We start from the raw sequence: 11,230 nt of genomic DNA on the forward strand, positions 1-11,230 counted from the left end.
CCTGAGACTGGGAAGGGTACACATTCTCTGCGCAAACCAGGGCCTTCTCTTCCTCGAATGTCAGGCACACCCCCTCCCAGCTCCCAGGATACAGGGCCCAGTGAGCCAGGCTCTGGGGAGAGGCTGCCCTGATGTATTCTTTGCCCTCCAGGCAAGATCGACATGGTCAAGTCCAAGTGGGGCCTGGCTCTGGCTGCCGTCGTCACGGTGCTCAGCTCGCTGCTCATGTCTGTGGGGCTCTGCACACTCTTCGGCCTGACACCCACGCTCAATGGCGGGTAGGTCCCAGCAGGCTCCCCTGGGGGGCAGGGTGGGCCCGCAGGCCGGAGCATCATGCACCTCTGGGTGCTTGGCCTGCCCTGCCCTCGACACTTGCTGTTACCCTATATTTTCACATGGTAATTTTGACACTTAAGAGGTATGTGTTTTTACTTTTTTGAGTTACCTGGCTTACGATCATACATATTTATATACAAACCGTATGTATATTTACATATAATACATCCATAGGTGTGTGTATGTGTGTGTATATTCATGTGTATGTTTGTGTGTATATATGGGGTAAGTATTTATATGTGTGTATGTATGTGTTTACGCATATGTGTGGGAATGTATTGTGTGCGTCTGTGTGTCTGAGGGTGTATAGATGTGTGAATTGTTGTTGTTCGTTGCTGAGTTGTGTCTGACTCTGCAACCCCATGGACTGCAGCACGCCGGGTTTCCCTGTCCTTCACTGTCTCCCAGAGTTTGCTCAAACTCGTGTCCACTGAGTCGGTGATGCCATCCAACCATGTATTTATATATTTTAAATACATGTGCACGTTGCTTCTCAACAGCTTAAGCCGTAGATGAGTGTGTCATAGAGACCGTACGTTTCGTCCTTTCTTGATATTAAAACATTTAAATTGCTTGGTAGGTCCCTTTGGAGTAAGCATTTTAAAAGATACAGGCCATAAGCACACTCTGATTTGTCACCTTCCCACCGTTTGCTTCCCTTCCATTTCTCTCAGAAACATGGTCCTGCCCTGGACCCCGCCAGCCTGTTAGTGATCACGGCCGACTGGCCTGTGCCCTGCCTTGGCTTGTCAGGCTGCTCCCAGGAACAGCGATCTTGTGTTTCCTCTTCCTTCCCTTGCTTGTAGAACATTTGCTTCCTTTCCTAGACCTGATGATGCTAATCACCCCTCAACGATAGCTGTCTGCTCTGCCTCCTCAGAGCCCCCCCCCCCGCACCGCCCCCTAGCGGAGATCCCAGCGCCGTGCTCGGCTGGTGTTCCCTAGTCAGGGAGCGGGAGCCTGTGGTCTGAGAGAGCTGGGGGAGTTTTCTCTAGAAACGATTGCCCTTCTCTACACGCAGCTTCTCTTCAGAGGCGAGTAGGGCTTCAGGCTGGCCTCATCCCCTTCCATTTAGTCCTGATGGCCTGGCCTGGCGTGCTGTGGTAGGGGCTCCTCTGGCTGATGGTGTGGTGTGGGAAGGGCCGGGGAGCTGTGCTCTGGCAGCTGGGCAGTGGGGGCCTCTTCCCACGGTGCTGGACAGATGGAGAGCAGGATGGTGGCTGGCTCCTCGGCACGACTTGGAAGCCAGCCTGAAAGCTGCGAGCCATGTAGACAAAGGCCTCCTGGAGGGTGGGGTTCCAGTCCTGTGATGTGGGAGTTGCTTGGCAGCCCCCACTGTGGGCCAGACCCCGCAGGGCCCCAGGAGCCAGGCCTGCTGAGGAGCAGCCGTGTGTTGGGGGCCCCCTCAGCACCCTCCTCCCCCCACCCCGCTCTGTCCCCAGGGAGATCTTCCCCTACCTGGTGGTGGTCATTGGGCTGGAGAACGTGCTGGTGCTCACCAAGTCCGTCGTCTCCACCCCGGTGGACCTCGAGGTGAAGCTGCGCATTGCCCAAGGTAACAGGAGGGGAGTAGGGGGCATGGCGGCGGGGGTTGTGCTGCACCTCCTCCTGCCGAGGGAACGGGGAGCCCAGGAGCCTCCCTCGCCCCGGCCTCTACTAACACGCCCACTTGTTAGCGTGAGCCCTGTGCAGCCATGGAGCCCAGGGCCCTGTTTTGTCCAGGTCCACATGTCAGTAAGACCACAAACCGCCTCTGCTGCGGGCTCACGTGTTTGGCCCTTTGTCCAGCTGGCAGCTGGTCTTTTCTCTTCCTGCCCAACTCTATCACGTGAGGCCCAGACCCCTGGAGCGGGTCAGCTCAGAGACGCTGCCTCCACAGCTGCCAGGAAAGACCCGCGTGGCCTTAGTGGCAGGAGCTGGGGAGCTGGGTTCTGGGGAAAGTGGGGAAAGAGCCTGGGCCTGGAGGTCTGAACTCTCACATCTCCTCTTCCTCTTCCACCTCAGCCCGTATCTGTGGGAACAGGGCCGGGGCAGGCTGTTCCTTCACTCAGCAAAGCTTTGTGAGCCTGCGTGAGAGGCCAGGCCCTGCACTAGACATGGGGTTCCGAGGAGACCGGGGGAAACGGCCGCTGCCCACTAGGCGCTCAGAGCTTTAAATGTGCGACTGTGTGGTGGCCCGGGGCCCAGGAGGGGCTGAGGTAGGACACAGCCGGCTCTCCTGTCCCTCGAGCCCTCTGCCACATGCGAGGTTGGACATGCCGGTCTGGGTGGATGTGGCTCTCCTAGGTCTGCTCAAGTCAGCAACCCGCTTCTCCCTTCCTCAGATGGTCGGAGCTCTCCTCCGGACCTTCAGGCCCCACTTCCCTGTAAAGCTGTGCCCATAGCAGGGTCCTTAGGGTTGGAGCATTTGGTGGGCAGCTGTCTTGTGGGCCATGCAGTCGTCAGCCCACATGCAGTGGACAGAGGTTATGTGTTGCCGTATGGCCCCGTTGTCCCCTGCAGGCCTGAGCAGCGAGAGCTGGTCCATCATGAAGAACATGGCCACAGAGCTGGGCATCGTCCTCATTGGCTACTTCACCCTAGTGCCTGCCATCCAGGTGAGGCCTCCGGGTCTGCAGCTTGGGCCGCGTGGAGCCCATTACTGAGCCTCCCAGCTGTGCAGGGCACACCCTGCCTTGCTGCTGCCCTCTCCTGTAAGGTGGCCCCTCTACTGGCAGGCTGGCTGTCACTGTGCACAGAGAGGCCCTGGTGGAACTGGCCCAGGAGGAGGACTCAGTAAGCTGAGCTACAGCCTGGCAGTCTCAGACCCATGACCCCTCACCCATGACCACTCACTGCCGTCCCTCACTCAAGTGGCAGGAGAGGAAGCTGGCTGCCCGCAGCACAGTCCAGTCAGGCCCCGTTTCCCAGTTCTCAGGCAGAAAGTGGTGAGGCCCCCCTGCCTTTCAGGGCCTGAGCCCTGACCCGCCCCTGCACCCTCGAGACCCGTGGCCCGACCCTGGGAGAGCCAGCAGCCATTGCTGAGCCCTGGGGCTGCGAGCAGGAAGCCCACTGTTGCTGCCTGGAAGTTTTGTGAAGGGAGTAAGGAGTTGTTGCCTCCTGTCCTTTCCCCACGACTGGCAGGCCAGCTGAGGTTTGGGAAGGAACCCAGGGCTCCCAGGCTCCCCACCCTACCCCACCAGAGGGCATCTGCAGGACGCGGACGGTCTTGGGACATGAGGGCTGACGTGCCACTGTGCACTCCATTCTTCATTTTCCTCACATTTGAGTAGAAGCCATGGTGATGCATCAGAGGTCTCAACAAGGGCAGAGGAGGAAAACCTAAACCCGAGAAAACTCCATCTATCCACAGAGCCTGGGGAGGAAAGAGACTCCCCTTTTCAGTTGCTGGGTAGAATTCATTCTCCCCGTGCTCTTCCTCTCCTTTCATTGGTCCAGTGTAGTCATTGGCCAGGAATAAGGAATTTCTGAGAGCCTCCAAACCAGGCCAGGCCTGGGCTCTTGGTAGGTGTTGGTCTCTGGTACATGAGCAGGGCTGGGGCCTCAGTTAGGGAGGGCTTTTGGAGTACTGCAGGCTGTTGGGGCATCAGTGCCAGGGGTCTCTGCTGCCCCTCATGGGGAGGGAGGGAGCTGCTGCTGCATCCTCCTTGGTGGCTCCTGGATGTCAAAGTTCCAGCATCTCTCCTCCCTGCTGTGCCTCGCAAGAAACTGCCCTGCAGCGTCCAGGGTGCCAGCTGTTTGGGGTGCAGTGGTCAGGGCCCATGAGGCTCCCACATGGGGCTGCGGCCACAGCAGGCAGGGAACTGGTTCTCCAGTGCTGGGCCCTGAGGTCAGTGTCCTCTCATTGCCTTTTTTCCAGGAGTTCTGTCTTTTTGCCGTCGTGGGGCTGGTGTCTGACTTTTTCCTTCAGATGCTGTTTTTCACCACTGTCCTGTCCATTGACATTCGCCGGATGGAGGTAGGAGTGGGCTGAGCCCTGCCCTAACCACCTCCTCCTCAGCCCTGGCTGTGCTCAGGGGTCTCTGGGCAAGAGAGGGCAGACCTAGGGCAGGGCCGCAGCCCCAAGTGGGAGCTTCTGGACCGCGGCTCCAGGCCCTGACCACTGCACCCCCAACAGCTGGCGGACCTGAACAAGCGGCTGCCCCCTGAGGCCTGCCTGCCCCCAGCCAAGCCGGTGGGGCGGCCAACACGCTTTGAGCGGCAGCCGACTGTGCGGCCATCCATGCCCCACACCATCACACTGCAGCCGTCCTCCTTCCGCAACCTGCGTCTCCCCAAGCGGCTGCGTGTCATCTACTTCCTGGCCCGAACCCGCCTGGCACAGCGCCTCATCATGGTACCTGCCACCCCCACCCGCAGGCCCGCACTCACAGTCCTCTTGCCGTTTGCATTTGTCTTGGGGGGGTGCTCCCCAGGCCCTCGTGGCCCCTGGAAGCCTAGCTTTGGGAAGCCTCCCCTTCTCCCCTCCTGCCCAGACCTTGTGGTTTCTGGGGTGAGAAGCCTGTCTCTGGAGAAGCAGCTGGTGTCATCAGGGAGAGGAGTCTGCCCAGAGTGACCAGGACGGATGCTCTGGGATGGAACCAGGTGGTTCCCCAAGTCAGGGTTCACTGTGCAGGCAGCAGGAAATGCTGGCTGGGCAGACGGAAGAAGGAGCAAGGTTGGCTGAAGTGAGAGGGGAGCGGGGCTGAGGCCCTCTGAGGACTGAGACCCGTGGTGTCCCTGGAGCAGGTCAGGCAGCTGGTCCCTGCGGCTATGCTGACCATGGGGGCCCAAGCTGAGGGAGCGGTTAGGGTGGGAAAGTTCTGTATCAAACCCAGGGTGCCTCTCTCTATTTCGGCCAGGAGTCTCAAACCCGAGCATGGAAAGGGAGCTTGGTCCGTCCAGGGGGGGCAGTTGGTCTTAGTCATAGAGGACTTGAGGCAGAAGGGAAGGACAGGTGGCCTGTGTCCTCTCTCTACCCTCTGGCCTGCCGCTTTCCAGCGTGAGGGCCGAGTGTACAGCGGGTGAAGGCTGCCCCTTCCTCCCTGGGGTCCTGCTGAGCCCCCACTCCCTGCTGCAGGCTGGCACGGTGGTGTGGATCGGCATCCTTGTGTACACGGACCCAGCTGGGCTGCGCACCTACCTGGCCGCCCAGGTAACGGAGCAGAGCCCGCTGGGCGAGGGTGCCCTGGCTCCTCTGCCTGTGCCCAGTGGTGTGCTGCCTGCCAGCCACCCGGATCCTGCCTTTTCCATCTTCCCGCCGGATGCCTCCAAGTTACCCGAGAACCAGACGTTGCCAGGGGAGCCGCCTGAGCCCGGGGGTCTCGCCGAGGGCGTCCATGACAGCCCGGCCCCAGAGGTCACCTGGGGGCCCGAGGACGAGGAGCTCTGGAGGAAACTGTCCTTCCGCCACTGGCCCACGCTCTTCAGCTATTACAACATCACACTGGCCAAGAGGTGGGTGGGCTGAGCTGGGTCCCCCCTCCCACCTGTTCGTGTCAGCTCACTGCCCCCAGAGCACCCCTTCCCTCAGGAGGGAGACCCGTGGGTTTGAATTCTGAATTTTCTTTGAAATAAACACCCATCAGGTTGTGGGGTAGGAAGCAGTGTTCTCAGTAGCCACAACCTGAGTCCCTGGGCCCCGCTCTGTGAGGTCATAGGTCGCTGTCAGCTACTTAGCCAAAATGAGATCCACACCTCACTTCCCCCCACTCTGCCAGAATTGGTGACAGAGGGACAGTGATTGCTAGGGTGGTGGAGTCTGTGACAGGGCAAGGTTGGGGTGCCAGAGCTGGAGCGGGGGAGCCTACTGCTGGGAAGACTGTCTTGGGAGGATGTTCTTGGAGCTTGGCAGAGCAGGCCGAGTCCCATGGGGAGAGTAGAGGGGGCCCTGGGCAGCAGCAGGCCCTCCGAGGGCGTCTCCGCTGAGGCTGAGCGCTGCCCGGCTCAGGTACGTCAGCCTGCTGCCTGTCATCCCCGTCACGCTCCGCCTGAACCCGCGGGAGGCTCTGGAGGGCCGGCACCCTCAGGACGGCCGCAGCGCCTGGCCCCCGCCCCGGCCCGGGCAGGGTGGGCTCTGGGAGGCCGGCCCCAAGGGGCCAGGCACGGCGCAGGCGCAGAGAGACCTCACCCTGTACAAGTAAGGCCCATGAGTCGGGGGTGGGGCGGCCGGCGGGGTCGCGGGGCCGGGGCAGGTCTCACCAGGCTCTGCCCGATGCAGGGTGGCGGCACTTGGCCTGGCCTCAGGCATCGTGCTTGTGCTGCTGCTGCTCTGCCTGTACCGTGTGCTCTGCCCGCGCAACTACGGGCAGCCCGGCGCGGGGCCCGGCCGGCGGCGGCGGGGGGAGCTGCCCTGCGACGATTATGGCTACGCGCCCCCCGAGACGGAGATTGTGCCCCTGGTGCTGCGCGGGCACCTCATGGTGAGTGGATGGGGCCGGGGGCGCGGGGGGCCGAGCCGCGCCGCCGCCAGTGCCCATGTGCATGCCGCGCTCCCGCAGGACATCGAGTGTCTGGCCAGCGACGGGATGCTACTGGTGAGCTGTTGCCTGGCAGGCCACGTGTGTGTATGGGACGCGCAGACCGGAGACTGCCTCACCCGCATCCCGCACCCGGGGTAGGTGCTCCGCCCTGCCCTGCCCTAGCTCCTCCTTCTCCCAGGCCCCGCCCTCTCCCTCACCCAGTCTCCCCGCCCCTAGCAGGCAGCGGCGGGACAGCGGTGTTGGTAGCGGGCTGGAGACTCAGGAGACCTGGGAACGGCTGTCGGACGGCGGGAAGGGTGGCCCGGAGGAGCCTGGGGACAGCCCTCCGCTGCGGCACCGGCCCCGGGGCCCTCCACCCCCTGCCCTCTTTGGGGACCAGCCAGACCTCACCTGCTTGATTGACACCAACTTTTCAGCGCGGCCACAGCTCCCCGAGCCGGCTCAGCCCGAGCCCCGGTACCGGGCGGGCCGCCGTGCTCAAGACTCCGCAGGCTACGACTTCAGCCGCCTGGTGCAGCGCGTGTACCAGGAGGGGGGCATGGCTCCCGTGCACACGCCAGCCCTGCGCCCACCCTCTCCCGGGCCCACGTTCCCCCTGGCCCCTGAGGACGAGGCTGGCTTTCCTCCCGAGAAGAGCTGCCCGTCCCTCGCCTGGGCCCCCAGCGCAGATGGCTCCATCTGGAGTCTGGAGTTGCAGGGCAGCCTCATCGTGGTGGGGCGGAGCAGTGGCCGGCTGGAGGTGGGCAGCGGGGGCTGGAGGGAGGCAGGGGGGTCGTGGGTGTTCCCAGTTACAGGTGCTCACAGCCTCTGGGCCCCCAGGTGTGGGACGCCATCGAGGGCACCCTGCGCTGCAGCAGTGAGGAAGTGTCATCAGGCATCACGGCCCTCGTTTTCCTGGACAGAAGGTGGGAGCGCTAGGAGGCCCGCCTCACCCCTAGACGCCCAGCTCTGCACACACTGAGGTCGAGCCCTGCTCCCCCTTCCCTGGTGTGACACAGCCCACACCTGTGAGTTGCAGGAAGTCTGCCTTGATGGGAGGTGACAACTCAAAAGGGTAAAGGTGGGGAGTGAAAGAAGGCCCTTCACCACTGACAGTCTTCCTCTCACCCTTTGAGGTCAGACTCGTCTGGGTAGCCGTCACTGCTGACCCTTCTGGGTTTTCAGTTCCAGAAAAACGCATCTTTAGAACTACTGCCTTGTAAAAACTCGCCTTCCCCTTTGATGCTGTAGACTCTTCTTGCCTGCCTCTTCACCATGCCTTTTGGCCAGGTGTTCCCAGCACGCCATCACACCATCGCCTCCATGGTGGTGGTGGTGGGGGGGAGGTCCCAGCTACTCAGACTGGGCCCCCGAACCTCTGGGCTGATGGACCCAGGGCTCACCCACCCAAGTGCCTCTGGTGACCGCCTCAGCTGCCCATCATGCTGGCTGGCTCTTCCTTCCAGGTCCCTGAGCGTGTGTGGCCTGGCATCTGAGCTAGAGCAGAGCCTTGTTTTCTGCGGTGGGGACACCCCTCGCCCTGAGTTGTCAGTTTCTGGTGGCTTTCTGCTTAGGTCTCAGCTGACATCCTACTGTGTAGCTTGGCCAAGTTCACTGGGTTCCCCCGAGCTTGGAATTCTCCCCCACTGGTGGTTTTTTGACATTTTAGGGAAAGCCCACGTGTCTCAGCCTAGCTCTGCGTCCACGGCTCTGCCCTCTCCTTCCTCTGCCCCAGCTCTGCTGTGGACCATTCAGCTTTATGGGCTGAAAACTTGTGAACCCCACTTGCCCCAAGGCTTTGGGGCCACAGAGCACACACATCTTCATCTCTGCCCATCAGCCTGTGCCTAGGAATGCCAGGCGGTGGAGAGAATCCTTATTTCCTTGTGGAAACAGGAAACGGAGCAGGCAGTGCCTGTGTTGGAGCTGCCTTTCTGTCATAGGGCAGCAGTGCCTTCTGCGGCTCCTCACAGCCCTGCCTCAGCTCCTCTCACCTCCACTGAAGCCTCTCCTATGGCTCCAGGCTGTGGAGGGGGACTCCCCTCCCCCAGACTTTTAAATTTCCAGTCTTACTCATGTTCCCCAGGTACCACTTTACACTATCATCAGCTCACTTACTCTTCACGACCACCCGCCCCCACAAGGCACACACGGTTGTTCCCATTTTCACACATGAAGTATCTGAGGCACAGAGGGTGGCACTGGGGTTGCAGGGCCCTCCTGCTCTGCACCTGGTCCCAGCACCTGTGCTTCCGTCTGGGCTGAGGTCTCTCGCGGCCTCACTGCTCCCCGGCCAGTGGGACGGGCCTGTGTAGGCCCGTGGCGCTCAGCCCCACGGCCAGGGGCTCTAAGGGCAAGCCCCCTGGCAGCCACTCTTGTCTTTCAGGATTGTGGCCGCCCGACTCAATGGCTCCCTCGATTTCTTCTCTTTGGAGACCCACACTGCCCTCAGCCCCCTGCAGTTCCGAGGTCAGCGACCTGGGCAGGCCAGGGGCCTCACCTAGTGGGTGGAGCGCGGGGGCCGCTGCAGGTGTCTTCTCCGAGGCCCCTCACCTGGCCTGTTGTCCCCAGGGGCCCCGGGGCGGGGCAGTTCCCCTGCCTCCCCCGCGTGCAGCAGCAGTGACAGGGTGGCTTGCCACCTGACCCACACCGTGCCCTGTGCACACCAGAAGCCCATCACAGCCCTGAAGGCCGCTGCCGGGCGCCTCGTGACTGGCAGCCAGGACCACACACTGAGAGTAAGTGTCGGCACCATCTCTTGGGCACGCGGTGGCCCAGCACAGGGGTCGGGGGAGGGCATCTGGGGTCAGTCAGAGAGAGGCTGGAGGTGTCTTGGATGAACTGTGGAAGGGAATTCCTGACCGAAGTGTGATTTGGAAAAACCCAGAGAAGTCAGAGAAAAATGAAAATGACATAATCACACGTATTTGTGGAATCCAGAAAAATAGTACTGCTAAACCCATTTGCGGGGAAGGAATAGAGACGCAGACATAGAGGACAGAACTGTGGACACACCGGGGAAGGAGGTGGGGTGAGCTGGGAGAGTGGCACTGGCACCCAGCGCCGTGTGTGGAGCAGCTAGTCGGGGGGAGCTGCTGTGCGACACAGCGTGCGCAGCCGCACGCTGGAGACCACGAGGGGCGCGGTGGACAGCAGGAGGTGTGGGGGACACAAAGGAGGGGACACGTGGGTACTCACAGCTGATTCACACACAGCAGAGACCAGCACAGTATTGCAAAGCGGTTCTCCTCTAATTAAAATAAAACCCCAAGGAGCCCAGCACCTGAGGCCTGTTTCTGCCGCAGGTGTTCCGCCTGGAGGATTCGTGCTGCCTCTTCACCCTGCAGGGCCACTCGGGGGCCATCACGACCGTGTATATTGACCAGGTGAGGGCCGTGGGTGGGCTGTGGGGGCATTGAGCCAGACCCACCACGGCCTTGTTTCTGAGTCCTGGGAGCTGGTCCCCAGGGCCTCCGAGAGGCAGGCAAAGGTTCCCTCCCACCCGGGCACTGGGACACCTTGGGGACAGAGGTGGCACCAGTGACCAGGCCCCCACACCCACTCCTGCAGACCATGGTGCTGGCCAGCGGAGGCCAAGACGGGGCCATCTGCCTGTGGGACGTGCTGACCGGCAGCCGGGTCAGCCACATGTTCGCTCACCGTGGGGATGTCACCTCCCTCACCTGCACCACCTCGTGCGTCATCAGCAGTGGCCTGGACGACCTCATCAGCATCTGGGACCGCAGCACGGGCATCAAGCTCTACTCCATCCAGCAGGTAGGCGTGGGGGCCACGGGGCCTCTGGCTGTCGGGAAGGGCTCCAGACCCCGAGCCCGTCTTGTCCTTGTCTCCAGGACCTGGGCTGTGGCGCGAGCCTGGGTGTCATCTCAGACAACCTGCTGGTGACCGGCGGCCAGGGCTGTGTTTCCTTTTGGGACCTGAACTACGGGGACCTGTTACAGACAGTCTACCTGGGCAAGAACAGCGAGGCCCAGCCGGCCCGCCAGATCCTGGTGCTGGACAACGCTGCCATTGTCTGCAACTTTGGCAGCGAGCTCAGCCTGGTGTACGTGCCCTCTGTGCTGGAGAAGCTGGACTGAGGGTGGGCCTTCCCCACCCCTCTGGCTGGGGCGCTCGGTTGGCAACGCATGGGACCTGGACGGGGGGAGTGCTGAGTCTTGGGAAAGCTGCTTCTGACTGTCCTGTCCTGCCTCATGACTGTAATATTAAATGTTTTTTTAAATGACATCAGCCAGGGGCCTTTTGAGCCACTTGTGTCTTCCCTTGGACGGGCTCTGCCATCACTCACACCCTCCTGGTGCCTGAAGTGCAGCACTGGGTTAGACCTTGCTCAGCTCAGAGCGGCTCCTGCCAGGAGCCACATGAAGTCAGGGCAGTTACAAAGTTGGGGCGGGGGGCAACCTGGCGCCAGCTCTAGACACTCCTTGCATAAG

At 61.7% G+C, this 11,230-nt stretch overlaps 1 protein-coding gene across 3 annotated transcripts in view; it reads left to right on the top strand.

Annotated features, from left to right (window-relative positions):
- Positions 1-11,024, top strand: part of SCAP (SREBF chaperone) — a 99,810-nt gene extending 88,786 nt beyond the window's left edge. The window contains 16 exon segments of one of the 3 annotated variants that reach the window (NM_001101889.1): positions 152-278; positions 1,779-1,891; positions 2,839-2,933; positions 4,196-4,294; positions 4,454-4,672; positions 5,396-5,772; positions 6,266-6,454; positions 6,536-6,737; positions 6,816-6,931; positions 7,017-7,536; positions 7,617-7,702; positions 9,163-9,245; positions 9,348-9,514; positions 10,082-10,162; positions 10,347-10,553; positions 10,631-11,022. In NM_001101889.1, the coding sequence (NP_001095359.1) occupies positions 152-278; positions 1,779-1,891; positions 2,839-2,933; positions 4,196-4,294; positions 4,454-4,672; positions 5,396-5,772; positions 6,266-6,454; positions 6,536-6,737; positions 6,816-6,931; positions 7,017-7,536; positions 7,617-7,702; positions 9,163-9,245; positions 9,348-9,514; positions 10,082-10,162; positions 10,347-10,553; positions 10,631-10,876 (2,927 nt within the window). In that variant the 3' untranslated portion in view covers positions 10,877-11,022. 3 annotated transcript variants of the gene reach the window in all.
- Positions 11,025-11,230: the final 206 nt, after the last annotated feature.

The sequence above is a fragment of the Bos taurus genome, chromosome 22 (genome assembly GCF_002263795.3).
Source record: "Bos taurus isolate L1 Dominette 01449 registration number 42190680 breed Hereford chromosome 22, ARS-UCD2.0, whole genome shotgun sequence".
In the NCBI taxonomy this organism is placed as follows: Eukaryota; Metazoa; Chordata; class Mammalia; order Artiodactyla; family Bovidae; genus Bos; species Bos taurus.